This window comes from Cygnus atratus, chromosome 5 (assembly GCF_013377495.2).
Source record: "Cygnus atratus isolate AKBS03 ecotype Queensland, Australia chromosome 5, CAtr_DNAZoo_HiC_assembly, whole genome shotgun sequence".
Lineage (NCBI taxonomy): Eukaryota > Metazoa > Chordata > Aves > Anseriformes > Anatidae > Cygnus > Cygnus atratus.
In genome coordinates this window covers 52791841-52813836 of record NC_066366.1, presented here as the reverse complement: position 1 = coordinate 52813836, position 21996 = coordinate 52791841, and the positions used below count along the sequence as shown (strand labels likewise).

Genomic DNA, 21996 nt, shown 5'->3' with positions numbered 1-21996 from the left:
GCCTTCTCGGCATGGTGTAGTCCTGAGTCACGGCAGCGTGCCCCATTACGAGGGGTGTCACCTCCCAGCGGCCTGGCTGGGGCGGTGGGAAGCAGGAGGCACAACACGGCCTGGTTCTGCAGCTGGTTGGTGGGGGACCCCCTGTGTGGGTCCCCCCCATCTGTAGGTGGACCCCTACATCTGGGACCTGTCACAGGGAAGCAGGAGCAGACCTGCTCCAGGTCTGAGGGACCCAGGGAAAAGTGACCTCTCCAAGGCACAAGACGGTGCACAGACACCTGCTGATTTCTGCATCCCAAGGGCTGACCCTGCCACAACGGTGAATTCACAGCATGAAATCACACTTTTCTCCTTCATTTCCCAGGCAGGCAAGCCAGCTCTTCAGCCACCACACCCACCTCCCAAATCTGTTGGGTGCAAACCCCTCCAAAGGGAGCAGGCAGGCCTCAGTGCTCACCTACACAAGGGCATTTTGATTCCATCCTCCTCAGGGAACTACTTTGGTTTGTGTATGCTAGGGGACGATTGTCTTCACATCTCCATGACTGTAAGGTGTGTTACCAGTGGTTGACCACCAGCATATCCCACACGAAGTGACTAGTCCCAAGCTCCTGCTACCTTTTTGTTAATAAAGCTGCTTTGGGAGAGGAGAAGGGCCAAGAGTGTCCATGGAGGGGATGAACTCCACCAGAAGAAGGGAAGTCCTGTTGTACTTCAGCAGGGAACTGGCACTTGTCCTAGTTTGCCAAGGGTACGTCTGGGCTCACAAACCAACCAGTACGGACTCACACAGAAGAAGAAACAGCATCTGAGAATCTGCAGCTTTACTTAGGCTTAGGAAGGTAACACCAAAAGGCAGAAGTTGCAATCCTCCATCCTTCTCCGGCCTGATGCTCCCCCCACACACAGGCCATCTGTGTCCCATGCTCCCTCATTGGATTCGATGCTTCTTTATTGCTAGAGGGTGGCTTGGACCAGCTCTCAGTGCGGTCAGAAATCCGAGGTTGCACTGAGTTAACCCTGGAGTCAAATCATTTATCAAGGCTCCTCAGGAACACCAAGCTGGCGATTCCCTGGGGCTTTTTGAGGATACTCACGCGGGAAATAGCTGGCAGCACTGCCCTGTCCTGGTGCATCTTTCATTTCTACAACACGGTGCCGGCCAAAAGCAGCTAACAGCGTCTTCCAAGGAGAAGTGCATTAGAGTAAAAGTCAAGGGGATGTGATGCAAGGATATAGGAAATCTGCCTACGCGTTGCCTAGGAAATCCACTTAGTGAACTTTCTGCACCTTTTACCTGGTTCTGTCCGAAGCGACACGAGCACACCTGCTCCTGGACCACCAGAACCGGGGCAGACCTCCCCGGGGAGCCGGTGCTGCCCGCAGCTTTCCCCCGGGGTGTGAGGGCCCGCGACGGCCCCGGGGTGCGGAGAGGAGGCCGAGGCTCAACCTGCAGCCTGGGGACCCGGACACGAAGCCGGGCCGGTGGGACCGGGACCGGGACCGGGGCCGGGCGGGCTCGTTTTCCTGCCTGGCCAACCCCACCCTTCCCGGGCCTGGTACTTCCCTGGAAAAAAAATAAAATAAAATAAAATAAAAAGGGGGTGAAAAAAAAATCAAATAGGCGAACGGGGCGGGGAGGCGGCAGGGCAGGGCGGAGGGGCAGCGCCGTCCCTTTGTACCTGCCCGCGGCCCCGGTAACCCGAGCCGGCGGCGGGGCGCGGCGCACCGGGGCCCGGCTCGGCACGGCCCGGCCCGGCCCTGCAGCCAATGGGGCACTGGGGGAGGGCGGCGCTCGCCTCCTCCTCCTCCTCCTCCTCCTCCTCCTCCTCCGCTCGGCTGGGGCAGGGCCGCGGCCGGCGGGAGGTGGGACCAGCCCCGGCGCTGCCGCCCGTCCCCTCCGTGCCCAGGGCCGAGCCGTTCCGGGAAGGCGCCGGCTCCCTCTGCGCTCCTCGGCACCGCCGCACCGGCCTCGGTCCGCCGCCGCGCCGGGCTCGGCCCCGCGGGGGAGCTGCGGGGTGCAGGGGGGCGAACAAGTGGACGGAGCCCCCCCGAGGAAGGGGCCGGCCGCCGGACTTGTTTTACCCGGGGTAAGTTGGCCGATCCCCTGGGGAGGCTAAGCCCGGGGGTGCCCGTTCCCCGCAGCCCCCCCAGCCCCCTTGGGGGGGGCGTCTTTTTTTTTTTCCCTTTTTTTTTTTTTTTTTTTCCCTCCCCCAATCTGGGTGGGTTTTTTATTATGGGATCTGCGGGGGAGAAGATCTTCCAGTCCGGCTTTGCTGTTCTTCCTTGTCCAGCGCTCCGTGGGGAACTGTAATATTTCTTCCCCAGGATGCTGCAGTGAATTTCAGTCCCGGGAAATCAGGTGAACAAAAATAATCCGAATAACCCGAACCCCGTTTGTTACTGTGTCAGAACGGACGCTGCCTGAGCACAGATGATGGCAAAAAATTCCCTCGAAGGGTCCAAGGAGGACCTGAGCAAAATTTCGGAGGAGGAGATGCTGAGGTGGAGCAAGGAGGAGCTGGTGAAAAGACTGAGGAAAGTGGAGAATGAAAAGATGAACTTAATGGTGGAACACGGCAACTTGATGAAGGACGTGAACCGGCGGCTGCAGCTCCACCTGCACGAGATCCGCGGGCTGAAGGAGGTCAACCAGAAGTTGCAGGACGACAACCAGGAGCTGCGGGAGCTCTGCTGCTTCCTGGATGACGACCGGCAGAAAGGCAAGAAGCTGTCGAGGGAATGGCAGCGCTTCGGGAGGCACACGGCCAGCGTGATGTGGAAGGAGGTGGGCATGTACCAGCAGAAGCTGAAGGACCTGGAGGCGAGGCAGGAGACCCTCCTGCGGGAGAACGTGGAGCTGAAGGAGATGGTGCTCATGCTGGACGAGGAGCGGAGCGGGGCCGGCTCGCGGAGCTCCATCGACAGCCAGGCCAGCCTGACCAACCTCAACGGCGGCTCGGCCACCAGGGACGTGGGGGACGGGAGCAGCACCTCCAGCACGGGCAGCGCGGGCAGCCCTGACCACCATCACCACCACCTCCACCACCACAAGGCCGGCGACAGCAAGGCCGGGGCCATGCGGAGGTCTATGGACGACCTGTCTGCGCCTCTTCACCACCGGAGCATCCCCAACGGTCTCAATGGTGAGCTTGTCCCCCTCCTCGTAGCCCTGCCGGCTGCAAGTGCCTCTGGTCCTGCCCTGTACCCACCTCCTCTCCGCATGCCCGGTCCCCCTTGGCAGTGGGGTGAGGGATGCCGCGGTCCTTGCCCTCCCCAGCCCTGCCCATCCTTGGTGGCCCCAGGGTGCTCTGGCAGAGCAGCTGGGGGTGGTGGTGTGGGGAGGAGCACCCATGTGTATGGGGGGCGGTGGCTGCGGTCACTGGGCTCTGTGGTGCTTGCACTCAGCGCGGTGCTCCTGGGCTGTGTTACTGGTGTCTGGGGCTGAGGCTTGGAAGCTTTTTTATCTGGAGGGCTGGTGTTGTGTTTTGTTTGCTTTTCCTCCCCCTCAAAAAAAGCTGCCTGTGTTTTCAGAGTTAAACACTGATTTTTCCATCCCTTCTTCCTCTGACTCTTCTCCCTTTAAATATTCTGGGTTATGTGTGGCTTGTTTATCTGCTGTTTTGATGAGATTGATAAAAACCTAAATGAGATTTTGGGAGAAGCTGCTTAAAGTTGAGGTCTGCTCCATGGAGCATCACCTGTTAGCTCCATGGGCTCTCAGGCAGGCTGCCTGGCTATGGCATGCCCACCAGTTTTGGAGAGCTGGAACTTGGCTTCCCCTTATTCCCTTGCTCCTCTTCAGAAACAGGTTTGTTTGTAGAGAAGAGATTGCTCTCAAAGGGACGCTGCATTCACAATTTTGTTCAGCCCAGTCATTAAAGTTAGAAACAAGCTCCACTGTGAAATCGTGCCAAACTTCCTCTGACAGTTTGTATGCAAGCAAAGTTTCTCCTGCTGTTGAATAGTGGTCAGGCATTATAATAATAATATTAGAATGCCTTTAAAATGGATTTTTTGGGGCTCCTAGAAGGAGTAGTTTGGCCAGGAGGGTTTAACAGGAGTCAAACCAGTCATCAATCTGTTTAATTGTTGTGTACAAGACTCCTTTAAATGTACTTAATCCTCTTTTCCGACCAGAGAGGGGTATTTTCGGGTTGGGGTACACACAGCCCTCCTCCAGGCGCAGGGATGAAGCCCTGGAGGCTGGTTGCTACTGGTGCCACTTGGGGCTTGCTGGGCACGAGAGGCCACTGAGGGGCAGGACGCCGGGGAGGGGGCTGCTGGATGTGTTTGCCAGATCACCACCTTCAGTTCCCAGAGCTTTTGGTGGTCCTGGTGGGACCAGGGAGTGCTGGTCTTTGTTTTTGGTGATTTATGGGAAGTCCTGATGCTCCAGGAGATCTGAGGGCACACGGCACTAATCAGCCTGGATTTCAAGTGGTATGTTTATCCATGAATTTGCCATGCTCAGTCCTGTTGCCGCAGCTGCGTGTTTCCACTCGCAGCTGGAGATGTTACTGCCACCTCACCCATTAGACAGGGCTTGCTGGTTTAGAGGGTGATCCAGTCACCAGATGTTGCAGGATACGGCAAGCATCCTATTATTTCATTTTTTTTCCTCTCTCTCTCTTTTCTAGTGCTGTGTAAATCAGAAGTATCTTGTTTGTAAACCTGCAGATAGCTTCTGCCCCTGGTGTGACTTTATTTTCATAAAGCGTTGCTGTTCTCAGAGGCCCGGAGAGCACTTGGCAGATACTGAGTGTGCTGTTATTGTTTTGGGACAGAAGGGCTTTGCAGTTCTGAGACCAAATCCCTTTTAGTTGTCAAATACTTCCTTAGGTTTTAGTGACTTCTGTTTCAGGGTTGCCCAACTCAAGCTGTGGAAGATGTGGGAAGTACTGGAGCTAACTCTTTACTGCCAACCTGTGCGGCTTCCTTCCTGTGAGGATGGCACAGATATGATCTGCACTTTCTAGACTAATAATCCCTGGAAAGATGCAAACAAGCCTGATCTCTCTTCTTAGGTAGTGAAGCTGTAAAATGACTTAAATAGTCATTCTTAGATAGCATCGGTATTCAGCAAGGCCATTTCCCTCAGCATGCCTTTGGAAGTGCCTGTGAATACATATGTAAATGCAAAGCTTCTCGGGCCTCTTTTTTGACTGGCAGAAAGGAGTCTGCTGGGGAGGCTTGCTTGAGACCAAGTGGCAATTCATTTAAGCCCATGACAATGTGGAAGAGGAGGGACAGTGAATGTGGAGGAAAAAATCCAGCAAGTCAGGTCGGTGGAAGAGCTGTCACTGAGCAGCTTCTGCAGCACCAGCTCCCTTCCATTTCTCTTGGTGCTGACTCTGCTTTCTGTGCATGCAGGCTAGATGTTAATCTTTTTGTACTATTTTCCTGATGATTCTTTCTTTTTTTTTTCCTTGGGATAAAATGGAAAGAAGGAAGGGGAGAAAGAGTGGCCTTTTGTTTTTAGGTTATGGAATTCAGTCTGGTTTGCTGTTACCTCCTTTCTTTAACACACTGGGTACCTACTTGGTGGATGCAGCTGCCTGGCCAGCACAACTGCTGCAGTGATGAACAGCCCTCCGGTACTTCCTTACAGAGGAGGGACGTGGATCTGAAACAGATGCAGGGCAGAACTTGGCATCTGTAGTAAGCAGGAGCCTTGGACAACTGGTGAGAGCAAGGTATGGTGAGCCGTTAGCTAGAGCGCTTTTGGAAATTATAGGAAGCTGGCAAGTCCTGAAATGTGCTGCCCCTGGTAGTGAGGTCAGTTGGGCTTCATGAGGTGCCCTGCTTTTCTAGGTGTTTAGCAGGACTGTTTCACCGGGTTAGTGCTTTTCTGAAGGAGTCGAGAACGGCAGCTGTTAAATGCTCCTAGGTTGACAGCCTTTTAATGAAATCTTAGCAAGTAAAGGTGGATTAAATATTTATTTTCTCTTCAACAGTCCTTTGGAAGCGACTTGGTAAGCCAGGGCTTGATTTATTGGCCCCAGTGACCTGCGCCAATGTGAGGTGATGAACTTTAAACTCTGGGTTTGTAAGGTGAATTCAGTAGAAGTGGTACAAGTTAAAAACAAAAACAAACCTAAACTGATCTGTGATCCACCTTCTCTTGACTTTACTGAGTCTACTTACTTTTATAAACCAGCTTTTTGGAAGCTGATACTTGGAACCTGATGACTAAGTATCTGCTCATGGACGATAAGGTAATAGGCACAATGAAAGCAGTTAATGTTGGATGACGTGCTCTTACACAGCTCCGGATGTTCTGCTGAAAGCCAGGAGAACATGTGTTTAGTCTGAAGGTGAATGGTCTTCTCATTCTCTGCTTAGTGGCGTGTGAGCTGGGAACTGCCGTGGCAGGGATAGGGGCACCTGCAGGCTGTGTGATGGGATCTGGCCAGTTGCATCCGTGTTGAGTGATGTGCCGTAGTTGCAATAAATCTACTGACAGATCTAGGGCAGATATTGAAGTACAGTTGCTGTGTTGTGCTTGTGAGTGCTTTGGCTTTACTTTGCATGCATGGCGGGAGTCTCTCTGGATGTACATAGTCTTTCTGGACTTCCAGTTGGGTTAGGCAGCCCAGTTGGAGCTATTGCTGTTGCTACAGCCTGGTTTCTGCCAGAATAAAGTTTCCAAAAAAACCCCACCAAACTGGAGGGGAAAAAAGAAAAAGAAGGTAGCCACGTCGTGTGATACTAACATGACCTGGGGGGAGGAATAAGCCTTCAGGTCCCATGGGATATATCCCTGGATTGTAAAGTATGTGGGAACATTGGGAGGAGGGACTTCACGCTCCCTGAAGCAGAGTAATGGCTTCCACTAATTTTAGCCTCCTCTCCATCTAACTAGAACAACTGTTTGTCCAATAACAATTAGAGGACAATTGGCTTTGGTAGGATTTATGTGTACATCTGGGAGAGACGGAGAGCTGACAAGAAGGAGCGAATGTGCCCTTGTTGCAAGTGTAGAATGACTTGGTCCTGCTTGTTGGTGGTTGCTCGGTACAAGTCAGTCCTGGTGGCTGGTGCAGTCCCGCAGGCAGGCAGCGTGTGAGTTCTACCAGTCTGGTGTAACGTTGCTGTGAGACAGACGAGGGTGAGCGCATGTTGTGGATTTCCTCGCCTGTGCTGCAAGCCTGGAGTGATACAGACTTGCTAGCTGTTGATATGTCTGGGACAAAATCCAGTGCACGCTTACAAAGGTTTTGGGCTTTAATTTCCCTCCACCATCAAATGGCTTTTGTCATCAGAACTTCTCATTCACCTGCCACTGAAGCTGTTTGCTCTGGGTTCCCAAAATGTGCCAAGCTGTTTCCAGTGTCTCTTTGACTTTATTCCAGTTGGGTGAAATGTTTAGGTATTTCTTTATAAACATGAATAGGTTTCTAAAAAGAAACATTCTTAAAAATATCAACACTTGAAAAGTGGTCGGAGAGGTATGGAGGCAGGTGGTGGGCACAGCAGATAGCCTGTCGTAGCAGGGACATTAATCTATGGCCCATCACTGCTGTCTGCTCCAGGGGAAGAAGAATGGTCTCTCTGGGTGAGGGGGTGGGAAGAGCTCTAGTTCTATTGATTCCCACTTGTAAATGTCCACATATTTACCTAGAGGGTACGATATATTGCGTTTAAAATGGTGGCAAAGAGAAATAGCCATTCCCTGTGGGTTGGTATTGATCGGATGTGCAGCTACTCTGTACTTACTTCTCTTCTTCTTCACATACCCTTTAGGCCAAAGTCCTTTGTTTTTATTAGCGTATTCATAATCAATATACATATTATTTACTATGACGTATTAATGAGGCCTTTGAGATGAGAATATGTAGAAGCAGAAGCAAAGGGTGAGGTTTATCTGATTTAACTTGAGGTGTCTACAATATAGACTGTAATATCTTTGTCTCCTTGGGCTTCCTTTATAGGACACATGAAAAAAGAGATTTTTGGTATCATGATTTATGTCACCTATGTCTATTTAGAGGGTGAAGCATTGTACACTGTATGTGCTCTTTCTACTGGAACGAGCACTGTATGTGCTCTTTCTACTTTCTTCCAGGAAGGAAACCTGGATGGTAGTTCATATGCAACCATCTAAAGTGAGGTGAGATCAATCCTATTTGAGGTATTGTGGTGACCATCTTCTACTCTTCCAGCACAGCTGTGTGAGCACCAGTGAAAGACAGGAAATCACTTTTCCAGGCAGCAGTCAGATGTCACCCCCTTGAAGTTCCCATACCACCTGGGCACAGTGGCCTGGGTCTTCTCTATAATGGAAACTGATCAGAACTCGATGGTCCCTGCCAAACTGTGAAGCAGAGTTTCGTCTACTTGACCAGTTTCTATCTTTCTGACATGAATAGCACTCTTAGTCCTATGAACATTGCCTTAACTTTTCCTTTTTTGTATTTAGGATGTTAGTATTTTTGGTATTGTAGGCCACTACATACAGGTTCCTTTCGATTAAACAAGGAAGCCCTCCCTGGGCTGATAAGCTAAATGTAAGACCTCTGTAGAAACACCTGTTTCCTTCTCTTCTGAGTTCATTGAGTTCTGCTAATAGGTTTTTAAATGCTGATGTCTCAAACACTAAGGGTACAGCTTGAGTTTCCTGTAGCCAGCAGTCATCGGCCTCTCTTCCAAGGGACATCAGCTTGGAGGCATCTTTGTCATTGTCCACTTTGTCCTTCTTGCTGGGGCATTAAGTGTGTGCCAACCCGTTAGGCTCTGAAACTTCGGGGTAGCTGGTGCCCCTGAAAACAAGGCTCAAGAAACTTATTCAAGGCACTCAGATCGGGCCATGTCTGGAAATATAGTCTCTATAGTAGTGCTTTTCAATTTTGTCTTCCTCTTTCAATTTTCTAAAGAGATATCTTGTTCTCAGCTGTCCTGGTGAAGGAAAAAAACCTGTATTGATTAAAAGGCAATTTTCTATGGGCCTTTGATGGAATTATCCACTTACGCTTGTCAAAAGCAATCAAAATAAGGGGAATAAATTGTGTTGGTTACATGTAAATGATTTGGTCCTCTGGAGGCATTTCATCAAATAAAGCTGAGGATCGAATTAAATGGTGATCTAATTAAGTGGCAGGCATGGGAACCCAAAATGCAGCCTTGGCAGGTGTTGCACTTGGTGTGCGTGAGGAGATGAGGGGTATGAGCAGTAATGCTGGGGAGGCTGCAGAGTGGTGTTGCCTCTGAAAGCTCAAGGGTCAACATGTGTGGGGACAAGGCCCGCCATGGAGGCCGCAGTGAGGAGGAGGAGGGCCCAGGTGATGGCATCCCTGGCAGGAGCTGGGCATCGGCCTTGCTTGTGGCTCTCACAGACATGTCCACAGCATGGTCTGCCCATGTTGTCCCCTCAGGCTGCCGCTGCAGCATCCTTCTGTGTTTGGGTTGCCCTTTGCAGGAGCTCTGAGAGCAGGACAGACAACAGTGGGTGGGTGAAGTGTAGGTGAGGTGCTTGTAGTGGCAAAAATGTTCGGTGTGTCATGAGGTGTGGAGCGAGGCGAATGAAAAGAATTATAAGGCCATTTAAAATACCCTTAAAACTATTGATTCTGGAAATGCTGAAGCTCTTTCCACGCTCATCACGGCTGTAATATGTCCCACTGCAAAACACGACACTGCTCACGTGGAGCAGGCGAGGTTGGGGGCCATGTATCCAGTTTTCCTGTGAATTAGAAGTGACTGGCTAGGTTTGCTTCTGCATTCTGTATTTTTAACCTGACTTTTTGTCTGCGAGCCAGAATTCATCCTGCCCTGTCTCCAGATGTCATCATCCCCTTGTGGTTAACTTGCTGCAATTCATGAAACACTTGGCTGCCATAAATAGTTATGTGCAGAGGTTCCTCCGCACGCGGAGCGGACAGAAATTCGCAGGCAGCGCTGCTAGGCACTCGCACACTAACATGTCCACCAAGAGAAAGTTGACCCACTTCTGCGAATAGATAACTCCTGGCAGAAAAAGTAACACTGTCTCACAGAATCTGTCTTTCCTTTGCCTACTGAATTGTGAAGCAAAAAAAGCAAGCGAGCTCCGTCTTCTGAATTAACGGCGGTGGGAGCATAGCGCTCCCCATTGAAAGGAGAGCGTGTAGATCAGCCCTTGATCTGAGGTAGGCTTAAAATGGCCACAATTCATTTGTGATTTTTTTTTTTAATGTAATGAGTGCTTTTGTTAGTGAATGAGGTGTGTGGAGTTCAGGACTCAGCTGCTCTTAGGCATTAGGAAACATTTATCACCATGGCAATTGAAGGCTGCTGTACAGGTTATTTTGTACGCTTGCATGGTGACTCACATCTGGGCCGAGACCATTTATGCCAGGCTACCTCAGTCCCTACGCGTACCGGTTTATATATGCTCTTCCCTCCCTTAAGTTGCTTCTTGTCTTGGTGTTTACTCCTCTCCGAAAGCTTAGTACTTTGCCAACTTCTTACACCTCTGAGCAATGACACAAGGAGATATCCCACTCTGGTGAAAGAGCACAATGTTCATACCTGCTGAAATGCAGGTTTTCTGAGAGTCCCCTACTGGGAGTAGTAGGTCCATCCATGCCTGCCCGGTTTCTGGGGGGCAGCAGTGGCCTTGGGGGGAGCCTCTCTGCTGGAGGCTGCCAGGTTAGCACCCTCATCACCCTGGTCATGCCATCCTTGTCCTGGCCAGCCGTGCCCAATGCTCACCTTGCTCAAGGATTCTCCTGCAAAGGGTCTTTGTGAAAGATTCTCCTTGGCAAAGTAGATTACAGGTTAATTTATTGGTGAGATTTGAGACTGGGGGACTCTAATGCACCATGTGCTGAGTGCTGTCAGCATTGCTGTTGTGCTGCTCGTCTTGGCAAGTGACTATTATAGACACTCCATTTCAGGGATCTCACACTCAGATTGAAGCAGTCCTGCATCTGATGTGAATTAAAACATTGTCTGGGCTAGGAGATAAGGGCTTCTCCTACTGGTTTGCAGAAGTGGATATCCCCTTTTTGCCTGCTGTGGGTATGGTGGGAGATGTCTGCGCTGTCTGGAGCGGAGGGAGCGCTAGCGATGAGTGCTGGGCTTATGGTATCAGGGCATTGCCCAGCTGTAAACTGCAGTTGAAGGGGTGACATGTTAGCTGTCTTGTGTAGTTGTGTCAGCCCAGGCTTGCTGGCAGATTCAGTTCAATCAAATCAGGAGTGTTCTGAAAAGCTCTTCAGCTCCATCCCCCAGCTCCATACAATGACACTCATGACTACATGCTGCTGCCTTTCCCCCCATTTCATGCAAATGCTGGGGTTTCGTTCTTAAGCAGGGAAGTTGGTGGCATTTGGATGCCTGTGGAAGGCAGAGGAAGTAGCGTAGGGAGTAAATGGATGGAGCACAGGACAGGAGAGTAGATACCTTATGTTTCAAGCTGTCTCCTTGGCAATAGCATGCTCCAGGGTTGCCTATACTTGGGGGTTTGGCAGCCTTGTCTGATCTGTCCCTGCTTTCCTGGGGCGACAAAATGAAGCCACATGGTGCTGAGAGCCCCACTTTGGTTTGGTGGGGAGAGCTGCGGTGTTGTCCTGTCCTCTCGCTGCAGAAGACAACATGGTGAGGAAGGGAGCAGACAAAAGGACCACTCAAAGTAGATCAATAAAAACAAACCATTATTTTAGAAAAGAGAAAAAGAAAAAGCAAGCCTTACAGTATTTCCAGTCCCCAAAGCTTAATATTTCTATGGAAACCATTGCAGCAGGAGGCTTGCTGTCAGTATCTTTATGTGATCTGTTGGGGTTGACTAGATTTTAAAACTGTTTGTCCTTTCCCCACATCTTCTACCTTGGATCATCCCAAGATGGGTTGCTGTGTATCACAAATGCAAGGTTAAACCCCGCGTTCCTGGTTTCTGGCTCTCCATTAAGTGCTAAGCAGACTCTGGAGGATTTGCAGCCATCTTTCATGTGCACTTTTTGACTTGCAAAGGTTCATTTCATTCACTCTATGACACTTATTGATAATGTCTTGTCCTATGTATGCCACTCCTGTCACGCTGTGCTCCTTGAAGAATGGCTGTGACTTTGTATTAGGCTGCGGACCATTTGGTAGTGTGGTACATCTCAGTGCCCTGTAAAGTTGCTACAGGGATGGTGCATGACTTGAATGAAGTTAAGACTTTATACGTGCTTTAGTCTTTCATGCAAAGGAGATTTGTAATCTCCACAAGAGGACATAATCTGACCTACTTAGCCCGCATGATTTTCGTGTAGCCCCAGTTTTATACGTGCAGCTATTTGCTATGGTCATGCTGATGTATTCACTGATTTCCTCCCGTTTTTGTTTCTAGTGGGATCTACTAGAAATAGCTACAGGATAACCTACATAAAAGTCCACTGTTTTATGCTGGAGTAGGAGGATCAGGTGCTAACAGAGTATCAATAATAAAAGAAAATGTTATTTTTGTTGATGCTGAATCCTTTTCAGCTCCTAACAAAGGTATTATGAAAATCTTATTTTTATGTACAATCTTAAAGCACTTTTGTGATGAATAGTTTTCTTTTGTCTTCCTGGTTTCCTTTTCTTATCTCCCTTACTGGGGTTTGCAGTCTCATATTTGTATGTTTCCCAGCAGCTGAATATAACTTCGATCTATGCTTTGGATCTGCAGAGCTTTTAATCCCTTTCCACTGAGTTAAAAGCTTGTTTGCTGTTGAATGTGATACGTAGTTATAGGTTATATGATCTTCACCGGCGGCTCATGCATCACACAAAGATGGCAAAGATGTGAAAAACTCTGATAAAATATCCCCTTGTTCGTTTTCCTGATTGCAACTCAAACCCAGGATGTGAGTGAGTCAATTGTTTGCTGCTGTGCAGACTGCTGGTACACCTGTGCTTTGCTGTTACGTACACCTGTGCACTTGCTTTCTTTATTTCAATTTTGCAGTCTCTGTGATGTTTATTTTTGAGGCTACAAACCAGTTGGATATTTCAGCCAGTGCAGCAGGCATTCTGTTTTCCAATTCTGAAAACATTTGTGGTGTGATTTCCTCCTAGAGTTTTCCCTTTGCCTCCTCTTAACTGCTTGTTACACCTCCTGAAACATGGGGAGCGGTTTTTAAAGCCTGTACGATTATTCCTCTTTGTCCTGAAACGCGATGACGGACGCCTTGTTTGTGGAGAGCTTTTGTTTTCTGGAGTGGTTTCATGTTCTACCTTGGAAAAATCATTATTCCTGGAGTTCTCAGTCTTCCAGGCCACGTGGATATAGCTGCACGCGTGTGAATGGATTCAGCCATCTTCTGATGGTTTTTTTGTTTGTTAGTTTTGGTATAGGTATTTTCTTTCTGGATTCTAACCAGTTTATCAGTCTCCCAGTGCTTGTCTCCTGGCCTCCTGTAACAAAGTACAGTCCTCTTTTTATAAGGTCAGTTAAGACGGCATTGTTTTAGTTGTAAGCTTTAAAACAACAACAGAAGGATGGATGGTTTTGCAATTGCCAGTGCTGGACTGAGACTCAGATGCGGTACGCTTTCTCATTGCAACATGACTTTCTGATGTAGTCTTAGGTAAATCTCTGGTTCACCTTTTATAGAATCAGAATAATATATTTCCTTTATCTTCTCCAAGTAACCTGTGGGTCGTTGGATCACTTACGCTTGTACAGTGCTCTACAGATTTAGACCCTTACCTCAGATGGGCCTCTAACCATTGCTATGATACCAGTGATAACAAACAACTCAGGTTTTCAGTTATAACGAGCTAGCAAGGAACGAGCAGCCCATATAGTAACTAAAACTCCAGACATTTCTGATTCCCAGTTTTGGAGTTGCTTCAAATCCTGTTTTGACTTTACTGGATAAAAGTACTTTATATGTTTGTGTGCTTCTTTCTGCATTGTATATACCTCGTGGGACAGCAGGCTGTCGGACTGTGGACAGTCTCCAGACAACTGTCAAAAATAGAAACTTGTCAAATAAGAGATTCTAATCCCAAATGAGAAGACAAAGAGCAAAAAAGACAAAGAGCAGTGTTTTTGCCTCTCCACAGCAAGACCTAAGCGAGACAAGTGCAGAAAGATGATACTGCTTTCACTGCGGTATCAGGGCAACAGGCTACCTTGATACCTTTCAGAGACTGGGGACAGCATTTGTTGTATTTCAGCTCGTCCTGTCTGCATCGCGCTGTTTGGTATCATATTATAGATGTGAATTTAAAATGCTGGCTATCTGGCAGCCTGGTGCAGTTCCAGCTAAGGTGCAGATCCACGGTTGAAGCAAATGGACCCTTGTTGTTGTGTTGCTCCGTGTTGCGGCAGAAAGCAGCAGAGTCTTTGCCATAGTTGCTGAAGACACCTTGCCTATTTCCAATTAAATTCTTACCTGATCCCTTGATTGCGCTATTTCTGACTCCACTAATTTGGTGACTCCTAATAAGCTCAGACTGAGAAGTCATCAAAGTCACTCTCGGGTGTGAACCCAGTGTTTCTTAACAACCTTTGGCTTTTGTTCCCATTTGCGGAGGGGAATTTGTAGGGAGGATCTATTTGTCAGCCTATCACCAAATCATTAGGAGGGTGACAAGACCGCAGTAACTCTTCCTAGGCAATTATGTATGAAAGATTGTCAGTATGAGTAGTATGGGAAGTTAAAAGCCTTAATTTTCATTTGGAATTGAAACCCTAATGACTTTCCACTCCCACAGATCGTAAAGACCTTGTGTCAGCCTCAAGTTGACCAAAAAAAAAAAAAGAGGGGAGCTCTTTTATTGCAGATTTCTTTGTGGAGGATTTTTATGAAAAAGCAGATTTATGAGTCACTGTTCTTTGTATAAAAGATAATTACTGGAGTACGAACTTCAGAAAAGTGGCATTTTATGACTTCGCCGCTAGCCATGCAGCGTAAGCTTTGGCTTTTTCTCTTTTCAATTAGTTAAGTTAAACAACATCTTGGTCCGAAAGGACTAATTACATTCCTGTTTGTTGTTTGCCTCGTGCACTAAATGCTTTCTATATGTAAAGCTAAGCAGCAGCGGGGCGGGGAGGAAAGGATCGCCCAAATTAATGCTATTTAATTATTTAAAATCATGGGTGCAGATCCCGTGGGGTTACGTGTATTGCGTTCAGTCACATCCATCACTCACTTGCATCGTGGTAAGGAAGAGAAACTGGATCATGCAAATCCTTTTGTTAACCCTAGGAAGCGTAATTAAGGTCTTCTGGAATTTTGTTCTTTAAAAGGCTGTTCCTCTAAACACCAATGTTGTTTAAGCCGTGCTTAAATTTAAAGCTATGTGTTTACACACTTCTGTGTATGTTTTTTGTTTGTTTGTTTGTTTTCTATAAGTAAAGGGAGCATTTTGTAGAAAAATAGCAAATGCGCAAAGTGGGGAAAAAGTGAGGAGAACATAATATTTAAAACATGATATTTTGGGAGAAGGTTTGGAATTGGCCCTGTAAAAGGTAATGTGATCTAGAGGGCAAAACTCCCTGAATGTGTTACATTTTACATGTAAGGATGGCAAAATTTGAATTTGACCTTTTCTTTTTCAATGAGAGGTGTCATACCTGGATTTAAAGCAAAGCCATATCGAACACGAAAGTGTCAGCATTGCTCTGTCACAAAACGCACATGGAGTGTGTGGCCCGTCACGGGGAGCTGTGGAGGTGCCCATCGCCTGGGCCTGCTACGAGTGGGTAGAGAGCAAGAGGGCAGCTGGGGGAGAACTTCCACTGAGCCCAGGGGAGCTCCTTATTTCCTCGGTTCTCCTGCTGCCCTTGTGCTGAGCTTGGTGGGGGAAATCTCCTCATGATGGGAGAGGAGTGGGCGGCAAGAATTGCCTGCCCTGATCAGGATGGAGTTGGAGGCTGCTGGAAAGGGGTGCAGCAGGTGCCTGAAGGAAGAGGAGTACATGAGTGAATGAGTTACCAAAGATGTGGTTTGGGAGCTAGCTGTTGTTTTTACCACTCAGTTTCATTCAGCTGGGTTGAACTCCCTCCAGCACAGCATTGATGATGATGCCTGAAGGTATAAAGATTGTATTTTGATCAGCAAGTCAAGAGCAAGCCTACCACTAGTTATGAATACATTCTCAGAATTGCAGGTGAAGGAGATCCTATAATAATAACGGGCAGAAAAAGTTGCTTGAGGGAACAAGTTTCCTGAGGAGGTGTAGACTTGGACCTCACTCACCTTCCCATCTCAGCTTTTTAAAAATGTGCAAGTGGATCCATTACCTGGGGTTTGAACCTGTTGAAATCCTGAGAGAACATAATGCAAGATGTCAGGAAAACAGTAATGATGGAGTTTTGGAAATACAAATGGTTCCGTCGAAGATGTGCGGTATAAACGAGAAAAAGTGTGCGTGTGTGTCCTGTGCTCTGTGTAGCTGACCCAGTTGGTTATTCAGTGGTGAAGTCTGATCTGTATGTTTCGAATGACAGATCTGGGTTCTGAAGTGCTTATGATTAGATTAAGACTGTGTAGTAAACCTTAATGGTGCATGAAAAGCTACTGCTGGATGTGCAGTAATACGGACTTTTCTGCCTTAGAACAGCATGAATAATACTTTATGGTTGTATAACTCCTTCCAGACAAGGAGTCTAGGAGTGCTTTGTAAACATTAATGAGTTTGGCCTCATAGCATATTTATAAGCCTGAGAAGTGGCATTATTGCCCTTTTTTACGGTTTGGATGTTGACTAGCCTAAGTATGCACAGAGCAGGCAACCGGGCTTTCATCTTCCGACCCTCAGTGTGGGCCTTATCTGCAGGACTCGGTAGGCTTCCTAAGCGTATCTGAGGCATGCTCAGAAATTAACTGCAGATTCAATCCAGCAAAAGGGTTGTTTTTTCAAACCTCCGGGTATCCATTGTAGAGCAAAAAGCATTGTAATTATTTGACAGTAATTTCTTGCTTGCCTTTTCGTCCTACAGCGACAGAGATAGAAGCTAATCCTCTACTGGAATGAAATCAGTTTGGGCATTATGAATATCATTTCCTTCTCCAGAACAAAGAGGCTAAGCTAATGTGAATGAAAACTTCTGTTATCTTTACATGGGAGTTTCAGGTGGGTAAGGAATGTGAGGTCAGCCAGGATTGGGAGCGGATAATTGCCCGTGTCAAAGGGCAGCGACAGTGATGCCTGTGAAAATCACCCTGCGAAGTAGGTGGGATCAAGCGGTGTGATGGGCATGCACAGATTTTTCTCTAGCAGCTTCTTCTTAAGTTCATCCCAGAATGTTCTCATTATTTGTACATACTTAGGTAGTAGGATTTTCTGCAATGTGAGCATTGTGTGGATTGTAGATAAAATTTATAAATACTTTTTGGTGTGAATTTAGTGCTTTATGAAGTTACCAGAAAGGCGGTTCTAAAGGGAGAAGTCCCTCTATAGCTGTAAGATACGCAGATGCCAGCAAACTTTTCACATGCTGCTTTTGCAGTAAACTGTGTTCCCAACCTGCAGAGCTGCTCCAGGATCTCAGTGCTTTTTCAAGGACTGGAGACCAGTGAGGCTCCCAGCAAGAGTCTGTCAGGTTCTAGCTTTGGAGGTAGTGATCTCCATGATGTGGTCATGCAGCTGCTAACGGAGTTGTTTGTTAGGATGAGCAGCATTTGTGGTATCAGTTGCCTATGGCGAAGCTGTTTTTCCACATCTGCGTTGGGTGGGCTGGTGACTATCGTGGAAGTTCTGTGGTGAGGATTGGAAATGAGAGAACATACCTGTGTTTTCTACAGAAGTTTTATTAGAAGAAGATTGGGGGTTTTCCTAGGAAGATTTACATGTAGTTGATCATTATTTTGTTGGCATGATGGAAACTGCAATAAGCTAGTTGGCACTTGAAAAAAGGTGCAGATTTTCTTTCTTTTCAGAAGTAACTGCCTTGTTTACTCTCTTTCCACATGCATATCAGGCTCGTCTCAAATTTTGAGAGGTTACCACACTGAGGAATGCAATTTTTTGAGGCTTTATACATCCAGTTAGCAGAGTTATTTATACCAAGGATGAATTCGGCTTGTGGTCTTGTGCTGTGCAGTTTAAGGCCATGTGGACATGCAGAGGGTTGTTTGATTTCCATCCAATTGATGCTAAGCATACAAATAGCTACTGAAGTAATAAGCGAAAGAAAGGAATGATTTGAATTGTATGATAACGTACATTACCTGAGAGATATTGGTATTCCCTTCTAGTGTGATATCCAGAGAGATGGGAACTGTACTACGTTGTGTGTTCTGGTGCTGAAGTTGTGTTCAGTTTGTTGCTGCACTTCAGAAGTGTATCTCACTGAATTAAATGGCATTAAAGCAGTTGGCTGTTGCATATGAATGGCCGGTGTTTTTAGCTTGGTCTTGGTCTATCAAGTGCTACACAGGTATGAGGTCTTTTTCCTTATCTTGCTACTTCTGGAACTTCTGACCTCGCCTTAACACTTCAGCACAGAACAAAAGCTTTTGTGAAACACTGCTCATGGCTACAAGTAACAAACCTCAGGTGATGAGCAGGAGATTTTGGTAAGGGATGGAGATGCACAGGGTATTTCAGCATGTGACGTGGCATCCTTGCAGAGCTGGGAGCTGGAGCATCCTACAGAAAGGCTCTTAGTTGACTGTGCAGTGTTTAATCTTTCTAATACAACCCATAATGTGTAGTGAAAGACCTAGATAATGCAAGAAAACAGTTATCTATCTGGGATTAGCCTACGTAAAACATTTACATTGAGCAGAAACTAGGCCAGAATAACATTCTTTTGTAAATGGTGATGATGAATTGCAAACCAATCCAAAGTTTTGTGAAATCAAAAGAACCTCTGTGGTTCCTTCAGTGGACTTTGGACCCAGTTTGTGGGCTTAATGCTGTAGTCTATAGCAGTGTTTTTGGTGCAAAGGGGAAAGTATTGGTTTTAAAAAAAACAATCCCAATCCCAGCCCCACCAAACATCTGAGCGAGCATACCAAATAAGCAGAGTGAATTAATGCCGTATTTGTAACAAACTCTCAGGGTGGCTACTTAGCAATGACTGCTCGTGAAGAATAGCCTGCTGGCTCTTCCGAATCCCTGCTCTGCTAGCGGTGCATAAGACATTTTCCTGATGATTTATTGTGGTAGGAGCTACAGAGTAATCCTTGGTAAATAGATTTATATGTGTGACACTCTCCCGAATGGGAGATTTATACTTGCCTATTCCATTGCTGCTTATTACCATATGATGTTTCATTGAATGCAATTATATGTCTGCCTCTACTCTTTAAAGGTTAAGAAAGGTTTCACAATGTTACTATCTTCAGAGCCTCACAAAGAGGGTACTTTCCAACGTAATGGATTGGGTTTGCAGATGGTTTTGTCCCTGCTAGGCCTGGCTGTGTGCAGAAAGCTGGGCTTTGGCCAAGGGTAGCGTGACTGTTAAGGCTCACGGGGCTGAAGGTGTTTTAGAAGTTGAGCTGAGCTTTGTCAGCTGCCTGAGCTCTGACAGATCCTTGCACTGTAGAGCTGACCTAGTCTTAGGCTCTGGCAAAGTTGGAAAGGTCCTCATAACTCCTGCAGGTCTTGTAGGACACGTAGGTCTTTACTGTTGATGAATTTAGTTTCAAGTGTTCATTACATCAGCTGAAGGTCAGAACAGAGTATTGTCTGTGACATTAGGAGAACTATTTAGGTTTTTATTAGGTAGTATTTTTCACCTAGTTTCTTTGGTGCAGGTTCTGCTGTTTACTGCTTCTATCTGCTACGTTTTTTATTGGGAAATGTTATCATTAAGCTAAAATTATTTTGTTCCCCCTCTGCAAATCAATACAATGTAAAATCTTTTCAAAACAGTGGTTTAAAGCAATGGGATCCGCTAGGTAGTTTGCTTAGCATAAATATTTTGGGAGACACCCTGGCTGCACTGAGGACTTTGGAAGGACTAGGATTTCACCTCTGATTTTCAGTTAGCCCGTAACTTTTCGTTCCTGGCCGATGCATATCGCATCTTTAACGATTTAATTTCGACGCGGCTTTTGGAAGCCGTGACCCTTTTTGTCCGCGGTCAGGCCCCGCACTGCTGCACGGCTGCGCTCCGAGGCCTCATTCATAGCCATCTCTCCAAACGCTGCTCTTTATCCCATGTCCACGGATGCGAGAGAATCCCAAACAATAGCAGGGCTGAAACAAAAGCTGCCATTGTCCGGGAGGGGCCGGGGAGCCTCAGCGGGCTGGGACCATTGTGCCCCTAATTGGATTTCTGCTGACGGTGGGAGCGGGACCTGCCGGACAAACTTGGCCGCGGTTAGCGGCAGATGACCTTCAAAGCCCGTGCTGTTGGGAGAGTCCTCGTAGAGTGCAAATGCACCAGGTTGCAACTTTGTTAGTGATTAGGCGCAGAGAGAGAGCTCAGCGCGTTGCCTAATCTGCGCAGAGCCTAATTCCAGGCACCGAAGGCAGGGATGCTGACACAAACACAAACCAAGCGCCCGGTCTGTCTCCTAGCAGGGTGACTGCAGACAGCAAATGCTACGGGCAGCTTCTGGGCAACCCTGGGGCAGGGTCTGAAAAGCCTTCGCTGTGGGGATGCTGGGGCAGGCAGGCACTGAAGGCTGGGCATGTGGAAGAGGAGAGAGTCATGCAATCATTACCTTCAAACCGGGTTTAACCTCTCTGTGGCTAATCAGAAGAATATTTGCAGTGAGCAGGGACTGGTCCTGCCTGGACAAAAACGGTCAAGGCTACAGCCCAAAGCAGCTTGTAAAGCAGAGCATTTAGGGAGGGGAATAGGCTCTTAGATATTTCCATTTTTCCACCTGAGGCTGTTCCTGGGTGCTCTGGAGCTATTCTGAGTCCTCCTCGTGTTCCTTTGGATGAGTTTCCCTTTCCTGTGACCAGGTTAAAGATTAGATGAGTTTGGACCCTGCTGGTTTATCCTTGCTGGGTGCTTTAGGCAGTGTCTGTGTGAATGGTGGTGGAAGATGTTGGAGGTTGTAAACAGACGAATCATCACAGGCCAAGGGTTAGCCTCGTACTTGCCGTGCCTTCAAGAAGAGCGTTGTAGTTACTCTGTCACTGGATTTCCTCCAAGCCGTGCTCTTTGAGGAGCTTTGGCCTCACAGCATGCTGCAAAGACCTGCTGCGTGCTGCCGGCCTTTAAGCATAACGTGGGAGCCTCCAGCTGGAGCATACACAGGTCTTGGTCTGTCACAGATACATGCACTGAAATGTTTGGCAGATCTGCTCTGCAAATCTGGACAAGCCTATTCAACCCTGCCTTTTAAATCTGTGGCTTGGAAACCTGCCTCCAAGAGCCACTGCAAACTTCCTGATCCGAACTCTTCTGGGTGGCATCTGCCTCCTCCTCAGGCCCGCCTAGACAACCACTCAAATATGCTCTCAGTTTGCTAATGGCCATACCTCTTAACTTTGTTGATGAGATGAGCTTTTCCTGACCTTTATTTGGACACGCTGGTATTAAACTAATCCCACCCAATCTCCGTAGTGACAAGGTGACCTTCTTTTTTTTTATTTGAATCTTGTAAAATGATATTGCTGAAGTTACTGCATCTCACTGCCTTTGCCCCTTGCCTCCAGGCAAAACCCATTTGGGATTCCTGCTTCTCTAGTTTTTTGTTTTTTTTCTTCTTAGCCCTTCTTAACTGTGTTGTGACTTGTATTTTGGAACACCTGGCTTTGTATTTGGGGGTGAAAAGGGCTGAGAAGCTTTGTCTGCTGTAAGAGAAGAAGTAACATGGGATAACCTTTCCTCCCAGGAAGTGACAGACGACAGAAATTTCCTAGGAGGAACCAAAATCCCGTCCTTGTGGTGTTAAATCCTCCCATTTGTTAAGAGGTAATTTAGAGATGTTGAATTCTCGGGTGGTCTGTGGAGACCTGGGGAGCGACCTGGCGAGGCTCAGCTGCAGGTGAGCCCTTGGTAGGTCCCAGGTCAGGAGCCAGTGTACCAGCCTCCCTACAGCTCGGTGGTGTAGGGGCTCCCTTTTATCACCCAGCCAGGGCTTGTTGTCTGTCTTTTGTCTCCAGAGTTTTTGGAGAGAAGCCATT

At 47.5% G+C, this 21996-nt stretch overlaps 1 protein-coding gene across 3 annotated transcripts in view; it reads left to right on the top strand.

Moving 5' to 3' along the window:
- The first annotated feature begins 1890 nt into the window (after positions 1 to 1890).
- CCDC85C (coiled-coil domain containing 85C) overlaps positions 1891 to 21996 on the top strand; it is a 107422-nt gene continuing 87316 nt past the window's right edge. The window contains exons 1-2 of one of the 3 annotated variants that reach the window (XM_050711120.1): positions 1915 to 2090; positions 2329 to 3146. In XM_050711120.1, the coding sequence (XP_050567077.1) occupies positions 2435 to 3146 (712 nt within the window). In that variant the 5' untranslated portion in view covers positions 1915 to 2090; positions 2329 to 2434. Of the gene's footprint in view, positions 3147 to 21996 lie in introns of all 3 variants that reach the window. The other 2 variants (XM_050711122.1, XM_050711121.1) reach the window with 2 other exon arrangements.